The sequence below is a fragment of the Salvelinus fontinalis genome, chromosome 4, assembly GCF_029448725.1.
Source record: "Salvelinus fontinalis isolate EN_2023a chromosome 4, ASM2944872v1, whole genome shotgun sequence".
NCBI classification, from domain to species: Eukaryota; Metazoa; Chordata; class Actinopteri; order Salmoniformes; family Salmonidae; genus Salvelinus; species Salvelinus fontinalis.
Genome location: NC_074668.1, coordinates 37,249,589 through 37,268,406, shown reverse-complemented (window position 1 = coordinate 37,268,406; position 18,818 = coordinate 37,249,589). Strand labels below are relative to the sequence as shown.

Below are 18,818 nucleotides of genomic sequence, written 5' to 3'. Positions count from 1 at the left end.
TTACTAAATGGAACATATTGCTAGTTGTTGTTGAATAGAATGCATTGGGATATCTACCCCAAGTCACTGTATTTCAAGCTGAGACTATCAATGATCACTTTACACAAACACACAAGACGAAATTAAAAGGTGTTCGTTTTATTTTTTTGTTTAGGACAAAATCAAACTGTGTACAGAGAATTAGTGCGAGCAGTGTTTGGAAACATGCACGAGCACACACACACACACACACACACACACACACACACACACACACACACACACACACACACACACACACACACACACACACACACACACACACACACACACACACACACACACACACACACACACACACACACACACACACACACACACCCACACACACACACTCAATTTTCTTCACAGAGCAAAACTCACTAACGCAAGTGCTCCCGTGCAAATAAAATGAGACAAACACACTCACATTCCACTCACACTCCTGTGCACACACCTAGTGGTCATCTTAACAATGGAGAACATAAAATGGACCACAACATGTCATGTATGGCAGCACACAGCCCAATCAGAAGGTTTGGTTTTGATCCCTAATGAGTTAACATGAGGTTGACCTGATGGTGTAGAGCAGAGCTGCAGTAGAGCACCATGTCCTCTCTATCTGGCTCATCCACAGGAGCCAGGACAAAAAACACAACTCGTCTGAAATGACATGTGGACAGAATCTGCTAATAGCAAAAAGGAAGTGATCAGTCAACATGTTTTACACCAGGGTTCCAGTCAATTCAGCATCATTCAGTAAAGGGAAGTGGAATTCTACTTTTTTAATGGAAGCATTTAATTGTTTCATGGAAATTCCAATACCCTCCATGACATCACTGAATGGATAATGAATTGACCCTAACCCAGTACACATCCTACCCTTCCAGACGGTTTAATCCCTTCATAACAACGGCTGGGGTGAAAAAACTTCAGTCACAGTGGAAACGTTATGGCATAAATATGCATCAACAAACTCCTCAAACGGCTGGCTCATAGGGTTATCTGATTATTCTACTCAGCAAAGTCCACTGATATCTATCTCATCTGAAATCTAAGGGGGAAAAAGACATACATCTTAAACATCACAATTTTCAAGTTGTTTTTCTTCAACAAATACCAAATACCAATATATTAAACCAAAGTGTACATATTTCATATTAGTATCAAAAGGGTTATATACTGTAGGGTTGTAAGTATGAAAACAGAAAAGCATAATAGCTGAATGGTTTGGAGTTCTGGAGAATAGTTTCTTGCTCCCTGTCAGGCAAGTCTTGGTCTGGGTTTGTTCAGTCAATAACATCAACAACCAGTGTTGAGTAACCACCACTACACACTAAGGTCCCGGTTCACGGCCCATATCCCCCTTACCTTCTATTTTCACACACCCGAAAGGAGCTCTGTAGGTAACCCTTCATCAGCATCAGAGAGCACACCAAGCAAGTTTCCAGGGCCGAGAAGTTGGACGATTGTAGCTGTTATAGAGGGAGAAGGTACTCGGGTGAAAAACTGGAGCATGTCCGTTCCTTGTTTCTGAGATCTACCTTTGGCAAACGTTTTAAATCAAAATGTTGATTTACCCCTCTATGATTGCAGCTCCCTTCAACAGTAGTGAGTCTCTGGTCCCACAGTCCTCTACCTGCCAGCCGGCGCTCTGCTAGTCAGAGAGGCTTATTTGGAAAACACAACACTGTACAATAAATGTGTGTGTACAAACGACTGGCATTTAAAGTTCTGGCTCAAAAGGAGCGTTGATATAATCGATCCTATTTACTCCTAACTAACACGTTTCACATGACTGTGTGACCTAAAGACAGGCAAATCAAATCAAAACAGCTTGTTTAATTGCATAGAACAAATATTCTACAAAAGGGTTCAATAACAAGCAAGCGGGGCCTCCCGAGTGGCGCAGTGGTCTAAGGCACTGCATCGCAGCTGTGCCACTAGCTGTGCCACTAGAGATTCTGGGTTCAAGTCCAGGCTCTGTCGCAGCCGGCCGCGACTGGGAGACCCATGGGGCGGCGCACAATTGGCCCAGCGTCGTCCGGGTTAGGGGAGGGTTTGGTCGGCAGGGATGTCCTTGTCCCATCGCTCACTAGCGACTCCTGTGGCGGGCCGGGTGCAGTAGGTACGGTGTATCCTCCGACACATCAGTGAGGCTGGCTTCTGGGTTAAGCGGGCATTGTGTCAAGAAGCAGTGCGGCTTGGTTGGGTTGTGTTTCGGAGGACGCACGGCTCTCGACCTTCGCCTCTCCAGAGTCCGTACGGGAGTTGCAGCGAAGGGACAAGACTAACTACCAATTGGATACCACGAAATTGGGGAGAAAAAGGGGTAAAAGAAAATCTAAAAATAACAAGCAAGCTGATGTATGAGCCTGAGAAATGGAACTTCTCTTCATGGGAATAAAAGAATAACAGAGACAAGTATGGGAATCACACATGTAAGCGAACATGTAAACAGGGTTGAAATGATATTGGTGCTGGACACTTCCATAACAGAATCAGGGCACCACTATGACCATGGGGAGCCACATACATTATTGTATGAACATTGGTCCAGCCCATTGTTTTAGGCACCCCCAAGAGTCAAGCTATGAGTCCAACCTGAATGTAACCCCATACATCAATGATAGTAAAAATGAAAGACATCAACTGCCTTCCCGGCAACAATAGCTTAAAGTATTCATAACTGGTCAAAAATTCAATATAAAACACTAAAACATTCAAAACAAAAGGCAACACAAAAAACCCACGTAGAAAGCAGAAAATAATGTTGGGCTGTGTTTCGGTGTCTGCATGTGTGTGTGTTAGGCCTCGAAGCGTTTGGGGCAGACCATGGGGGCGAGCAGGGTCCACATGTAGAGGATGAGACAGACCCAGCAGGACGCCATCTTGATCCAGAACACAGACCAACTGCCATCCAGTAGCTTCTCTATCTTATGGTTGTCAAAGCTATGGGAAAACAAACATAGCATACTCTTAGCTTTACACAACATTTTAATTAGTGGAATAACTAAAGACACATTAAAGTTGCCCTAGTAACTCTACTACTAACTGGGACCTAGTTAAAGTTTCCCCAGCAGGCTAACTCTTCTACGAACTGAAGCTATAATTAAAAATCCCCGGTAACTATTCTACTAACTGAAGCTATAATTAGAGTTCCACAGTAACTCTACTAGCAGTAAGAGTTTCCGCAGTAACTCTACTAGTAGTAAGAGTTTCCACAGTAACTCTACTAGCAGTAAGGGTTTCCACAGTAACTCTACTAGCAGTAAGGGTTTCCCCAGTAACTCTACTAGTAGTAAGGGTTTCCCCAGTAACTCTACTAGCAGTAAGGGTTTCCCCAGTAACTCTACTAGTAGTAAGGGTTTCCCCAGTAACTCTACTAGTAGTAAGAGTTTCCACAGTAACTCTACTAGCAGTAAGAGTTTCCACAGTAACTCTACTAGTAGTAAGAGTTTCCACAGTAACTCTACTAGTAGTAAGGGTTTCCCCAGTAACTCTACTAGTAGTAAGAGTTTCCCCAGTAACTCTACCAGTAGTAAGAGTTTCCACAGTAACTCTACTAGTAGTAAGAGTTTCCACAGTAACTCTACTAGTAGTAAGGGTTTCCACAGTAACTCTACTAGTAGTAAGAGTTTCCCCAGTAACTCTACTAGTAGTAAGAGTTTCCACAGTAACTCTACTAGTAGTAAGGGTTTCCACAGTAACTCTACTAGCAGTAAGGGTTTCCCCAGTAACTCTACTAGTAGTAAGGGTTTCCCCAGTAACTCTACTAGTAGTAAGAGTTTCCACAGTAACTCTACTAGTAGTAAGAGTTTCCACAGTAACTCTACTAGTAGTAAGAGTTTCCACAGTAACTCTACTAGTAGTAAGGGTTTCCCCAGTAACTCTACTAGTAGTAAGAGTTTCCACAGTAACTCTACTAGTAGTAAGAGTTTCCACAGTAACTCTACTAGTAGTAAGGGTTTCCCCAGTAACTCTACTAGTAGTAAGGGTTTCCCCAGTAACTCTACTAGTAGTAAGGGTTTCAACAGTAACTCTACTAGTAGTAAGGGTTTCCACAGTAACTCTACTAGTAGTAAGGGTTTCAACAGTAACTCTACTAGTAGTAAGGGTTTCCACAGTAACTCTATTAGTAGTAAGGGTTTCCACAGTAACTCTACTAGTAGTAAGAGTTTCCCCAGTAACTCTACTAGTAGTAAGGGTTTCCACAGTAACTCTACTAGTAGTAAGAGTTTCCCCAGTAACTCTACTAGTAGTAAGGGTTTCCCCAGTAACTCTACTAGTAGTAAGAGTTTCCACAGTAACTCTACTAGTAGTAAGAGTTTCCCCAGTAACTCTACTAGTAGTAAGAGTTTCCACAGTAACTCTACTAGTAGTAAGGGTTTCCACAGTAACTCTACTAGTAGTAAGGGTTTCCCCAGTAACTCTACTAGTAGTAAGGGTTTCCACAGTAACTCTACTAGTAGTAAGGGTTTCAACAGTAAGTCTACTAGTAGTAAGAGTTTCCCCAGTAACTCTACTAGTAGTAAGAGTTTCCACAGTAACTCTACTAGTAGTAAGAGTTTCCCCAGTAACTCTACTAGCAGTAAGGGTTTCCACAGTAACTCTACTAGTAGTAAGGGTTTCCACAGTAACTCTACTAGTAGTAAGGGTTTCCCCAGTAACTCTACTAGTAGTAAGGGTTTCCCCAGTAACTCTACTAGTAGTAAGGGTTTCCACAGTAACTCTACTAGTAGTAAGAGTTTCCACAGTAATTCTGCTACTTACTGGAACCAGTTTGTGACAGTCATCATAACATAGAGTGAACCCAGGAAGAAGACAAAGTGGAAGTAGGTGTAGCTGTAGATGGTTCCCTGTCTCTCATCATATAAAACATTTTGTCCTCCTCCAGTCTGCTCCTCATCATAGTCATCTGGACAACACAATCACAACAACACAGCAAAGTTATTACGACCTTACATCATAGTCACAACCACAACACCCCACCCCACCCCTGGTCTCGGTCTTCAGAATCTATGCGTCCTATCTGGTGCAATTCTCCTGTTTAATCTGGTGTCCTGTGTGATTTTAGCTATGCTCCCTCTAATTATCCCATCCCTCTCTCTTTCTCTCTCTCCCCTCCTGGAGTACCTGAGCCCTAGGACCATGCCTCAGGACTACCTGGCCTGACAACTCCTGGCTGACTCTGTCCCCAGTCCACCTGGTCGTGCTGCTGATCCAATTTCTGCTGTTCTGCCTGTGGCTATGGAACCCTGACCCATTCACCGGTCGTGCTACCTTGTCCCGGACCTGCTGTTTGACCTTCTCTCTCCCTATACCGCACCTGCTGTCTCGACTTCTGAATGCTCGGCTATGAAAAGCCAACTGACATTTACTCCTGAGGTCCTGACCTGTTGCACCCTCTATAACCAGTGCGATTATTATTTGACCCTGCTGGTCATATAGGAACGTTTGAACATCTTGAAGAACGATCTGGCCTTAATGGCAATGTACTCTAATCATCTTCACCCGGCACAGCCAAAAGAGGACAGGCCACCCCACAGAGTCTGGTTCCTCTCTAGGTTTCTTCCTAGGTTCATGCCTGTCTAGGGAGTTTTTCATCTGTATTGCTTGCTCTTTGGGGTTTTAGGCTGGGTATCTGTATAAGCACTTTGTGACGACTGCTGATGTAAAAAGGGCTTTATAAATGCATTTGATTGATTGATCACAGCAACTTAATTACGACCTTACATCAGTCAACACAACCACAACACCACAGCAACATTACATATAACACTTATGATGAAAAGAAAACCTTTGTTAAAATGATTATAATTATCACGATAAACCCAGCTCTATCCAATAAAACTCTCACTAATATTCCTGTTTTCCTTCCGTTTTCCTGGTCTCTAACCTCTATATTTCTCTCTCTCCGCTTTACAGGACAGGAAACTCTCTGAAAATCACTATGTCTACTGAGAAGGGCTTAAGTTTTTTTTAAATCCAATGTATTGTTCTTAACTGTACACTTGTTACTCCCCTCCCCCCAGAATATCTGTATAATACATTCATAAATGAAGTGACATGCTCTGCAATGCTATTTCCCTGGCTGCAGTGCTGCTTTACCCCACCAGAGGGCAGCTGCAGCCTTCCCTCAGTTCTACTACTATCTGACTAGTCTATCTCCAACCACTAGTCATAGTCTCCTCCTGGTAACACTGACATCATTTCTGTTTACTGACCAATGCTGTTCCTGCATCTTTACTGTTACTATGTGTATGAGAGAATATACAAGAACACTGCCTGTTTCTGGTGGTGTTACAGTACTAGTACAGTAGTATACTGAGGGAGATGGTATTTTATCTACAAAAAGCAGTGAGAGAAGGAGAAAGAGAAAGAGAGGGAGAGGAAGGATATGTTTGTGTTTACCTGTGTCATCTCCAAAGCAGAAACAGCAGCGCGCTCTCTGCCGGAGAGAGGTGAGTTAGTACTTATACAGGAATGTATCAACTAATCAACTATACATAGCCCTTTCACTAAACACACACGTGCACACCAGAGCATGTGAGCCGAGCTGGAGCGGAGTGTGCCCAATTCGACTAGTTTTTTCGCCCGCTCCAGTAGCACTCACTACACTTCACGAGCTCAGGGCATTCCTGGCCCAGCATGCATTTGTAGTCTACTTGTCTGCTGCCATAGCCCCTTGCTTTAGCTACTGTCATGGAGTTCGCTAAATATGTTCATAAAGAAACTGATAAAACACACAGATATGTTCGATCAGCATCAAGTCCGGGCTCTGGCTGGGCCACTCAAGGACATTCAGAGACTTGTCCCGAAGCCACTCCTGCGTTGTCTTGGCTGTGTGCTTAGGGTAGTTGTCCTGTTGGAAGGTGAACCTTCACGCAAGTCTGAGGTCCTGAGTGCTCTGGAGCAGGTTTTCATCAAGTATCTCTGTACTTTGCTCCATTCATCTTTGCCTCAATCCTGACTAGTCTCCCAGTCCCTGCCGCTGAAAAACATCATGCTTCACCGTACGGATAGTGCCATGTTTCCTCCAGACGTGACACTTGGCATTCAGGCAAAATAGTTTAATCTTGGTTTCATCAGACCATAGAATCTTGTTTCTCATGGTCTGAGAGTCTTTAGGTGCCTTTTGGCAAACTCCAAGCGGCCTGTCATGTGCCTTTTATTGAGGAGTGGCTTCCGTCTTTGGCCACTCTACCATAAAGGCCTGATTGGTGGAGTGCTGCAGAGATGGTTGTCCTTCTGGAATGTTCTCCCATCTCCACATAGGAACTCTAGAGCTCTGTCAGAGTGACCATCGAGTTCTTGGTAACCTCCCTGACCAAGGCCCTTCTCCCTCAATTGCTTAGCTAGGCCAGGCAGCCAGCTCTCGGAAGAGTCTTGGTGGTTCCAAACTTCTTCCATTTAAGAATGATGGAGGCCACCATGTTCTTGGGGACCTTCAACACTGCAGAAATGTTTTGGTACCCTTCCCCAGATCTGTGCCTCGACACAATTCTGTCTCGGGGCTCTACGGAAAATTCCTTCTACGCCATGGCTTGGTTTTTGCTCTGACATGCACTGTCAATTGTGGGACCTTATATAGACAGGTGTGTGCCTTTCCAAATCATGTTCAATCAATTGAATTTACCACAGTTGGACTCAAATCAAGTTGTAGAAACATCTGAAGGACGATCAATGGAAACAGGATGTACCTGAGCTTAATTTCGAGTCTCATAGCAAAGAGTCTGAATACTTATGTAAATAAGGTCTTTCTGTTTTTATTTTTTATAAATTTGCAAACATTTATAAAAACCTGTTTTTGCTTTGTCATTATGGGTTATTGTGTGTAGATTGATGAGGATTTTTATTTATTTAATCCATTTTAAATTAAGTCTGTAACGTAACAAAACGTGGAAAAAGTTAAGGGGTCTGAATACTTTCCGAAGGCACTGTATATGCTGTTTAATAAGACATGTAGCCTATTCGAAATGATGAGCACTTCTGACAGTCACCTTTTTATGTTGTTTATTAAAATACTTTTCATTCAAATCATATGGTTTGGTTCCAATACTTCAAAACCAAATGGTAGGTCCAGGTAGTCACAAAAATGGATGGGTGTTGGTTAAATGGTGATTTTAGTGAATTTGAATTTGGAACAGCAGTTTTTTTTCCTGTGAGTGAGGAGCGGGATTTCCGACCGCTCAACTCTGCCCACATACTCTGGTGCAGACACACACTGAGCTGTTGAAAGGATGTGTGTGATTGGCTGGACCACAAATACCTGGAAAAATGTATTCTGACAGATCTGTAATGTGTGTGTGTGTGTGTGTGTTTGTGTTTGTGTGTGTGTGTGTGTATGGTCTTACTTCAGTCTCAGGCACGCTGTTCCTAATCACACGCATCGCTGCAGAGCTCCGTCTGGTGGTGGACGTCAAACTACACACACACACACGCACACGCGCACACACGCACACACACACACACGCACACACACACAAACACATGCACCAATTACAAATCTGTCAGAAGACATTTTCTAGGCTTGGGAGATATACCGTATATACCATATACTGGGGTATTTGGAAAAAGCCACAGAATGTTTTTTTAATATCGTCAATACCATTTAAACAATTTCTTTGAAGTTTTGAATTACATTTGAATATTCATAGCTGCCTTTAAAGTAAATACCTGCAGTCAACTTTTGTAAACCTTATAAAAAATAACATTGTGTTTTTTCATATCACCTGTCACATTATTTTGAAGCTTACAGTAGTCCCCAGTCACATGTCACGTGGTATTTGTCTACAAGCACACAACAACGAGAGACCGGAGCCTTGTGAGTCACTCACTGTTGTGCAACATGCGTCAGGTGATCTAATTACAGTATGGAATCCACAACTAAATTGCCAGCTAGATATCTCATAACTATTAAGTTAACTAAAATGTGCTAAATGCTCTGCAGTTGTGTATTGGTTTGCTAATTTAGTAGCTTGTTAGCTATCTAGCTAAGTGGTTAGCTTCTTCCAAAATCAAGCATTTGCTTGGTAACAGCAGAGAATCCCCTCTTGGATCAAGAGCCTTGCTGGCTAATATTTGTTTTGTAGCATTTTTGAGTTACTTGTATAGGTCAGAAACTGTACAAAATGTTTGCAATGCACTCGTTAGCATTGCATTTACTTAGCATTCTCTATGGGATTTTACATGTACTTGTTAGCATTGCTAACCTTTGGATTACAGAGTATCAGTGGGGTTTGAATGCAGCGCCCCTTGTGTTCAGTGCCGGTATTACAGAATATCCCAGGAATAGCACAAGGTCGGTATGAAGGCATGACAATCTGGATACCGCCCAAGCCTACATTTTTCCATTTATTTGTGGTTGAGAATAGCTGGATTCTTTTACAGAGATAAACACAGGAAATGCAGTATGTCTGAGCTTAATGTGAAACACGTGGACACCCTCACTACAAATCCAGGCTATCACACACACCCTCTCAACAGATTCAGCCAATCACACAAACCCTCTCAACAGCCCCAGCCAATCAGAAACAATCACACTTTTGCTCCAGTCAATAACAAATGACCTCACTGCAAAAAGTCTAAAAACACAGCCCCCTCTCCTCTCTGCACAGATCTAAAAACACAGCCCCCTCTCCTCTCTGCACAGATCTAAAAACAGGGGATAGGTGAAAGCAACACGGTGTGTGTGTCTTACCAGGAGTAGAGCACACAGCCGAACAGGATGACAGTTCCCACTCCTGTTACGATCCTCTTGTCGCTCTCTGAACCAGAGTTGAAAGGGAACACACACACTGTCGTATTCACCCCATTAACCTCCAACACTATACAGAGACAGTGTGAGAATGAGAGAAAGAGAGAGAAAAAGAGATAGAGAGAGAGACATGCAAAAAGGGAAGAGAGAGAGAACAGTAATAATTGGATGATGTTAATACTGTATGAGGCACATTGGGCCAAACAGAACATAGCTTTCATGGAGGAATTTAAAGTGTAAATTAACCAAATGCAAACACATGAAACCTGTTAATAGGCAATTCATATAGGCAATGAAACACTAGAACGCTATGGGCTGAGCCTCCGGTATACTTACTCTCTTTGGGCTTGCTGGAGAAGGCTGAGAAGGTGAGGTACATGACGTACACACTGATCACTCCTGGCTGGAGCAGGCCAGACTTAGGCTGGACTGGAGGAGAACAGATGGACTGTTACCGTATGTTACCTGTGTCCCTGTGTCTGTGTGTGTGTGTGTGTGTGTGTGTGTGTGTGTGTGTGTGTGTGTGTGTGTGTGTGTGTGCTGTGTGTGTGTGTGCCTGTGTGTGTGTGTGTGTGTGTGTGTGTGTGTGTGTGTGTGTGTGTGTGTGTGTGTGTGTGTGTGTGTGTGTGTGTGTGTGTGTGTGTGTATGTGTGTGTGTGTGTGTGTGTGTGTGTGTGTGTACTCACGTCTCTGTATGAAGGGAGATATAGCCAGCATAGTGACTATGAAACAGAGGCTGCCGTTGATCCCCAGGAACACCTTGTTGAGCAGACAGGCCTGGGAGTGTGTGTAAAACAGAGCCATGAACACCACAGCTCCTACGGCCACACTGAACAACACCAAGGTGGCCAGAGCCAGCGCCCCATACCACAGACGGTTGTCCTTCACACCTGAACTCCTAAAGAGGGGGGACGGATAGGAGGAAGAGAGAGGAGGGAAGGATGGGAGGAAGAGAGGGGGAGGTAATGGAAGAAAAAGAGAGGAAGAGAGAGGGGGAGGTAGGGTAAGAAAAAGAGAGGAAGAGAGAGGGGGAGGTAGGGTAAGAAAAAGAGAGGAAGATAGGGGGGGAGGTAGGGTAAGGAAAAGAGAGGAAGAGATAGGGGGAGGTAGGGTAAGAAAAAGGGAGGAAGAGAGAGGGGGAGGTAGGGTAAGAAAAAGAGAGGAAGAGAGAGGGGGAGGTACGGTAAGAAAAAGAGAGGAAGAGAGAGGGGGAGGTAGGGTAAGGAAAAGAGAGGAAGAGAGAGGGGGAGGTAGGGTAAGGAAAAGAGAGGAAGAGAGAGGGGGAGGTAGGGTAAGGAAAAGAGAGGAAGAGAGAGGGGGAGGTAGGGTAAGGAAAAGAGAGGAAGAGAGAGGGGGAGGTAGGGTAAGGAAAAGAGAGGAAGAGAGAGGGGGAGGTATGGTAAGAAAAACAGAGGAAGAGAGAGGGGGAGGTAGGGTAAGGAAAAGAGAGGAAGACAGAACGGGAGGTAGGGTAAGGAAAAGAGAGGAAGAGAGAGGGGGAGGTAGGGTAAGGAAAAGAGAGGAAGAGAGAGGGGTAGGTAGGGTAAGGAAAAGAGAGGAAGACAGAACGGGAGGTAGGGTAAGGAAAAGAGAGGAAGAGAGAGGGGGAGGTAGGGTAAGAAAAAGAGAGGAAGAGAGAGGGGGAGGTAGGGTAAGAAAAAGAGAGGAAGAGAGAGGGGGAGGTAGGGTAAGAAAAAGAGAGGAAGAGAGGGGGAGGTAGGGTAAGAAAAAGGGAGGAAGAGAGAGGGGGGGTAGGGTAAGAAAAAGAGAGGAAGAGAGAGGGGGAGGTAGGGTAAGAAAAAGAGAGAAAGAGAGAGGGGGAGGTAGGGTAAGGAAAAGAGAGGAAGAGAGAGGGGGAGGTATGGTAAGAAAAACAGAGGAAGAGAGAGGGGGAGGTAGGGTAAGGAAAAGAGAGGAAGAGAGAACGGGAGGTAGGGTAAGGAAAAGAGAGGAAGAGAGAACGGGAGGTAGGGTAAGGAAAAGAGAGGAAGAGAGAGGGGGAGGTAGGGTAAGGAAAAGAGAGGAAGAGAGAGGGGTAGGTAGGGTAAGGAAAAGAGAGGAAGAGAGAGGGGGAGGTAGGGTAAGAAAAAGAGAGGAAGAGAGAGGGGGAGGTAGGGTAAGAAAAAGAGAGGAAGAGAGAGGGGGAGGTAGGGTAAGAAAAAGAGAGGAAGAGAGGGGGAGGTAGGGTAAGAAAAAGAGAGGAAGAGAGAGGGGGAGGTAGGGTAAGAAAAAGAGAGGAAGAGTGAGGGGGAGGTAGGGTAAGGAAAAGAGAGGAAGAGAGAGGGGGAGGTAGGGTAAGAAAAAGAGAGGAAGAGAGGGGGAGGTAGGGTAAGAAAAAGAGAGGAAGAGAGAGGGGGAGGTAGGGTAAGAAAAACAGAGGAAGAGAGAGGGGGAGGTAGGGTAAGAAAAAGAGAGGAAGAGAGAGGGGGAGGTAGGGTAAGAAAAAGAGAGGAAGAGTGAGGGGGAGGTAGGGTAAGGAAAAGAGAGGAAGAGAGAGAGGAGATAGCTATATTTTATTCCTGAGGATACTAAAAGACAGGTTTAGGGTTGCTGGCAGATCTTCCACATTCGTAGTACTTTTACTCAGGCAAGCCAATCAGAGTTCCCCCTCCCCCCAGGCACACACACAAATACATTCCCTGTTAGTGAAAATACAAAAACAACCTTTAAAATGGTCCCCTTTCATGCTAATTGCTACTGTGTGTGTGTGTGTGTGTTTGTGTCTCAGAGGGGGAGAGGAAACTGTGAGCATACACTCCTCTGCCATGTGCATCCTGTCTGAAAACTGGACACTGACTAACCCCTCCCTTGTCCCGTATACCACAAGACTCTCTCTCTCCCTTTGTTCATCTCTCTCTCCCTCTGTTCATCTCTCTCTCCCTCTGTTCATCTCTCTCTCCCTCTGTTCATCTCTCTCTCCCTCTGTTCATCTCTCTCCCTCTGTTCATCTCTCTCTCCCTCTGTTCATCTCTCTCTCCCTCTGTTCATCTCTCTATCCCTCTGTTTCTCTCTCCCTTTGTTTCTCTCAATTCAATTTCAATGTATTGCCATGGGAAACATATGTTTACATTGCCAAAGCAAGTGAAATAGATAATTAACAAAAGTGAAATAAACAATAAAAAGTGAACAGTAAATATTACACTTACAAAAGTTCCAAAAGAATAAAGACATTTCAAATGTCATATGTCTATATAAAGTGTTGTAATGATGTGCAAATAGTTAAAGTACAAAAGGAGAAATAAATAAACACAAATATGGGTTGTATTTACAATGGTGTTTGTTCTTCACTGGTTGTCCTTGTGGCAACAGGTCACAAATCTTGCTGCTGTGTTTGCACACAAATTGGATTTGTTTCGAAATCTTTGTGGGTCTGCGCAATCTGAGGGAAATATGTGTTTCTAATATAGTCATACATTTGGCAGGAGGTTAGGAAGTGCAGCTCAGTTTCCATCTCATTTTGTGGGCAGTGTGTCTTCTCTTGAGAGCCAGGTCTGCCTTCGGCGGTCTTTCTCAATATCAAAAGCTATGCTCACTGAGTCTGTACATAGTCAAATATTTCCTTTGTGTCAGTCACGGTGGTCAGGCATTCTGCCACTGTGTACTCTCTGTTTAGGCCCAAATAACATTCTAGTTTGTTCAGTTTTTTTGTAAATTCTTTCCAATGTGTCAAGTAATTATCTTTTTGCTTTCTCATGATTTGGTTGGGTCTAATAGTGTTGCTGTCCTGGGGCTCTGTGGGGTCTGTTTGTGAACAGAGCCCTAGGACCAGCTTGCTTAGGGGGCTCTTCTCCAGGTTCATTTCTCTGTAGGTGATGGCTTTGTTATGGAAGGTTTTGGAATCGCTTCCTTTTAGGTGGTACTAGAATTTAACGGCTCTTTCCTGGATTTTGATAATTAGCGGGAATTGGCCTAAATCTGCTCTGCATGCATTACTTGGTGTTTTACTTTGTTAACGGAGGATATTTTTGCAGAATTCTGCATGCAGAATCTCAATTCGGTGTTGTCCCATGTTGTGAATTCTTGATTGGTGAGCGGACCCCAGACTTCACAACCATAAAGGGAAATAGGTTCTATAACTGATTAAAGTATTTTTAGCCAGATCCTAATTGGTATGTCGAATTTTATGTTCCTTTTGATTGTATAGAAAGCCCTTCTTGCCTTGTCTCTCAGATTGTTCACAGCTTTGTGGAAGTTACCTGTGGTGCTGATGTGGTGCCGAGGTATGGACCTTTTTTGTAACACCATTATTTTTGTCTTACTGAGATTTACTGTCAGGGCCCAGGTCTGACAGAATCTGTGCAGAATATCTAGGTGCTGCTGTAGGCCCTCCTTGGTCGGGGACAGAAGCACCAGATCATCAGCAAACAGTAGACATTTTGCTTCAGATTCTAGTAGGGTGAGGCCAGGTGCTGCAGCCTGTTCTAGTACCCTCGCCAATTGGTTGATATATATGTTGAAGAGCTTAAGAAGGGCTTAAGCTGCATCCCTGTCTCACCCCCCGGCCCTGTGGAAAGAAATGTTTGTGTTTTTTGCCAAAGTGTACATGGATTTTATAATATTGTATGTTTTCCCTCAATACCATTTTCCATCCATTTGTATAGCAGACCCTCATGCCATTTGTATAGCAGACCCTCATGCCAAATTGAGTTGAAAGCTTTTTAGAAATCAACAAAGCATGAGAAGACTTTGCCTTTGTTTTGGTTTGTTTGTCAATTAGGGTGTGCATGGTGAATACGTGGTCCGTCGTACGGTAATTTGGTAAAAGGCCAATTTGACATTTGCTCAGTACATCGTTTTTGTTGAGAAAAGGTACCAGTCTTGTCACGATCGTCGATAGGAACGGACCAAGGCACAGCGTGAGTTGAGTTCCACATACTTTATTACACAGTGAAACTACAAAAACAATAAACAACACAAACGTGAAAGCCGTAGTGCTCAAAACACTAACACAAACAATATCCCACAAAACAGGTGGGAACAAAGGACAACTTAAGTATGATCCCCAATTAGAGACAACGATAATCAGCTGCCTCTAATTGGGAACCATAGGACGAGCAGGACTAGACGCCGTGCATGGACTGGGCACCGGCGCAGAGGACAAGTCTGCTGTTAATGATAATGCAGAGAATTTTCCCAGGGTTGCGGTTGACGCATATCCCCCGGTAGTTAATGAGGTCAAATTTGTCTCCACTTTTGTGGATTGGGGTGATCAGTCCTTGGTTCCAAATATTGGGGAAGATGCCAGAGCTGAGGATGAAGTTAAAGAGTTTAAGTATAGCCAATTGGAATTTGTGGTCTGTATATTTTATTATTTCATTTAGGATACCATCAACCCCACAGGCCTTTTTGTGTTGGAGGGTTTGTATTTTGTCCTGTAGTTCATTCAATGTAATTGGAGAATCCAGTGGGTTCTGGTAGTCTGAATAGTTGTTTCTAAGATTTGTATTTGATCATGTACAGTTGAAGTTGGAAGTTTACAAACAATTAGGTTGGAGTCATTAAAACTCATTTTTCAACCACTCCACAAATTTCTTGTTAATAAACTATAGTTTTGGCAAGTCGTTTAGGACATCTACTTTGTGCATGACACAAATCATTTTTCCAACAATTGTTTACAGACTTATAATTCACCGTATCACAATTCCAGTGGGTCAGAAGTTTACATACGCTAATGTCACGTTCCTGACCTGTTTTCCTTTGTCATGTATTTGTTTTAGTTGGTCAGGGCGTGAGTTGGGTGGGTTGGTCTAGGTTTGATTTTCTATGTTGGGATTTTGTGTTCGGCCTGGTATGATTCTCAATCAGAGACAGCTGTCAATCGTTGTCCCTGATTGAGAGTCATACTAAGGCAGCCTGGGTTTCACTTGTGTTTTGTGGGTGTTTGTTCCTGTGTCAGTGTTTGGGCCACACAGGACTGTTTCGGGTTAGTCACGTTTGTTGGTTTTTGTATTTTGTAGTGTTTGTTGTTTTTCCATTAAATAATGAATACTTACCAATCCGCATCTTGGTCCGATCCATGCTCCTCCTCGTCTGAGGAGGAGAACGACTTCGACAGCCGTTACAGAAACACCCACCAAAACAGGACCAAGCGGAGTGGAGAAGGAAGGCAAGAACAACAGCAATGGGGAAAAGAGGAATGGACTTGGGACGAAATCCTAGACGGGAAAGGACCCTGAGCAGAGCCAGAGGAGTGTCGCCGCCCCAGAGCGGAGCTGGAGGCAGCGAAAGCGGAGAGGAGGTTTTATGAGGCGAAAGCAAGGCAGAGCGGCTAGAAGCCCGAGAGGCTCACCCAAAAATGTCTTGGGGGGGGGGGGGCTAAGAGGTAGTGGGCCAAGAGGTAGTGGGCCGAGGGCAGGTAGGAGACCTGCGCCCACTTCCCAGGCTAACCGTGGAGTGAGAGGGCGTCGTACTGGTCAGACACCGTGTTATGCGATGGAGCGCACGGTGTCCCCAGTACGCGTGCTTAGCCCAGTGCGGGCTATTCCACCTTGCCGCACTGGTAGGGCATCGAGCCGGGTGCCATGAAGCCGGCCCAACATATCTGGCCTCCAGTACGTCTCCTCGGGCCGGCGTACATGGCACCAGCCTTACAGGTGGTGTCCCCGGTTCGCCTGCATAGCCCAGTGCGGGCTATTCCACCTCGCCGCACTGGCAGGGCTACGGGGACCATTCAACCTGGTAAGGTTGGGGAGGCTCGGTGCTCAAGAGCGCGTGTCCTCCTTCACGGTCCGGTATATCCGGCGCCACCTTCCCAGCCCAGCCCAGTACCATCAGTGTCGACACCACGCACCAGGCTTCCAGTGCGTTTCCAGAGCCCTGTTCCTCCTCCACGCACTCTCCCTGTGGTGCGTGTCTCCAGCCCAGTGCCTCCAGTTACGGCACCACGCACCAGGCTTACTGTGCGCCTCAGCAGGTCAGAGTCGGCCGTCTGCCCAACGCCGCCTGCGCTGCTTGCCTGTTCAGCGCTGCCCGAACTGTCTGCCTTCCCAGCGCTGCCCGTCTGTCCCGAGCCTTCAGAGCCGTCCAGCCAGGACCAGCCAGTGCCGTCCAGCCAGGACCAGCCAGAGCCGTCCAGCCAGGACCAGCCAGAGCCGTCCAGCCAGGATCCGCCCCTCAGTCCGGTGCTGCCCCTCAATCCGGTGCTGCCCCTCAATCCGGTACTGCCCCTCAGTCAGGTGCTACCCCTCAGTCTGTTACTGCTCTTTGGAATAGTGGGATTGACATGGAGGGTGGATATTGGGAGGAGGCCACGGAAGCGGGGGTTGACTATGGTGGGGTGGGGACCACGACCAGCGCCAGAGCCGCCACCGTGGACAGACGCCCACCCAGACCCTCCCCTAGACTTTGTGCTGGTGCGCCCGGAGTTCGCACCTTATGGGGGGGTTCTGTCACGTTCCTGACCTGTTTTCCTTTGTCATGTATTTGTTTTAGTTGGTCAGGGCGTGAGTTGGGTGGGTTGGTCTAGGTTTGATTTTCTATGTTGGGATTTTGTGTTCGGCCTGGTATGATTCTCAATCAGAGACAGCTGTCAATCGTTGTCCCTGATTGAGAGTCATACTAAGGCAGCCTGGGTTTCACTTGTGTTTTGTGGGTGTTTGTTCCTGTGTCAGTGTTTGGGCCACACAGGACTGTTTCGGGTTAGTCACGTTTGTTGGTTTTTGTATTTTGTAGTGTTTGTTGTTTTTCCATTAAATAATGAATACTTACCAATCCGCATCTGGGTCCGATCCATGCTCCTCCTCGTCTGAGGAGGAGAACGACTACGACAGCCGTTACAGCTAAGATGACTGTGCCTTTAAACAGCTTGGAAAATTCCAGAAAATTATGTCAGGGCTTTAGAAGCTTCTGATAGGCTAATTGGCATAATTTGAGTCATTTGGAGGTGTACCTGTGGATGTATTTCAAGGCCTGCCTTCAAACTCAATGCCTCTTTGCTTGACATCATGGGAAAATCAAAAGAAATCAGCCAAGACCTCAGAAAATAATTTGTAGACCTCCACAAGTCTGGTTCATCATTGGGAGCAATTTCCAAACGCCTGAAAGTACCACATTCATCTGTACAAACAATAGTACGCAAGTATAAACACCATGGGACCACGAAGCCGTCATACCACTCAGGATGGAGACGCGTTCTGTCTCCTAGAGATGAATGTACTTTGGTGCGAAAAGTGCAAATCAATCCGACCTTGTGAAGATGCTGGAAGAAACGGGTACAGAAGTATCTATATCCACAGTAAAACAAGTCCTATATCGACATAACCTGAAAGGCCGCTCAGGAAGGAAGAAGCCACTGCTCCAAAACCGCCATAAAAAAGACAGACTACGGTTTGCAACTGTACATGGGAACAAAGATCGTACTTTTTGGAGTAATGTCCTCGGGTCTGATGAAACAAAAATAGAACTGCTTAGCCATAATGCCCGTTGTTAAGTTTGGAGGAAAAAGGGGGAGGCTTGCAAGCCGAAGAACACCATCCCAACCGTGAAGCACAGGGGTGGCAGAATCATGTTGTGGGGGTGCATTGCTGCAGGAGGGAGTGGTGCACTTCACAAAAGAGATGGCATCATGAGGTAGGAAAAATATGTGGATATATTGAAGCAACATCTCAAGAAATCAGTCAGGAACTTAAAGCATGGTCGGAAATGGGTCTTCCAAATGGACAATGACCCCAAGAATACTTCCAAAGTTGTGTAAAAATGGCTTAAGGACAGCAAAATCAAGGTATTGGAGTGGCCATCACAAAGCCCTGACCTCAATCCTATAGAAAATGTGTGGGCAGAACTGAAAAAGCGTGTGCGAGCAAGGAGGCCTTCAAAACCTGACTCAGTTACACCAGCTCTGTTAGGAGGAATGGGCCAAAATTCACCCAATGTATTGTGGGAAGCTTGTGGAAGGCTACCTGAAACGTTTGACCCAAGTTAAACAATTTAAAGGCAATGCTACCAAATACTAATTGAGTGTATGTAAACATCTGACCTACTGGGAATGTGATAAAATAAATAAAAGATTGAAATAAATCATTCTCTCTGCTATTATTCTGCC

General features: G+C 45.1%; 1 protein-coding gene across 1 annotated transcript in view; it reads right to left on the bottom strand.

The window, feature by feature from the left end:
- Positions 1-122: 122 nt before the first annotated feature.
- serinc5 (serine incorporator 5) overlaps positions 123-18,818 on the bottom strand; it is a 43,400-nt gene continuing 24,704 nt past the window's right edge. Inside the window, exons 6-12 of the mRNA XM_055920007.1 lie at positions 10,465-10,676; positions 10,115-10,207; positions 9,722-9,848; positions 8,376-8,445; positions 6,433-6,469; positions 4,792-4,936; positions 123-2,970 (exon numbers count right to left, since the gene is read on the bottom strand). Of these exons, the coding sequence (XP_055775982.1) occupies positions 2,826-2,970; positions 4,792-4,936; positions 6,433-6,469; positions 8,376-8,445; positions 9,722-9,848; positions 10,115-10,207; positions 10,465-10,676 (829 nt within the window). The 3' untranslated portion in view covers positions 123-2,825. The remainder of the gene's footprint in view (positions 2,971-4,791; positions 4,937-6,432; positions 6,470-8,375; positions 8,446-9,721; positions 9,849-10,114; positions 10,208-10,464; positions 10,677-18,818) is intronic.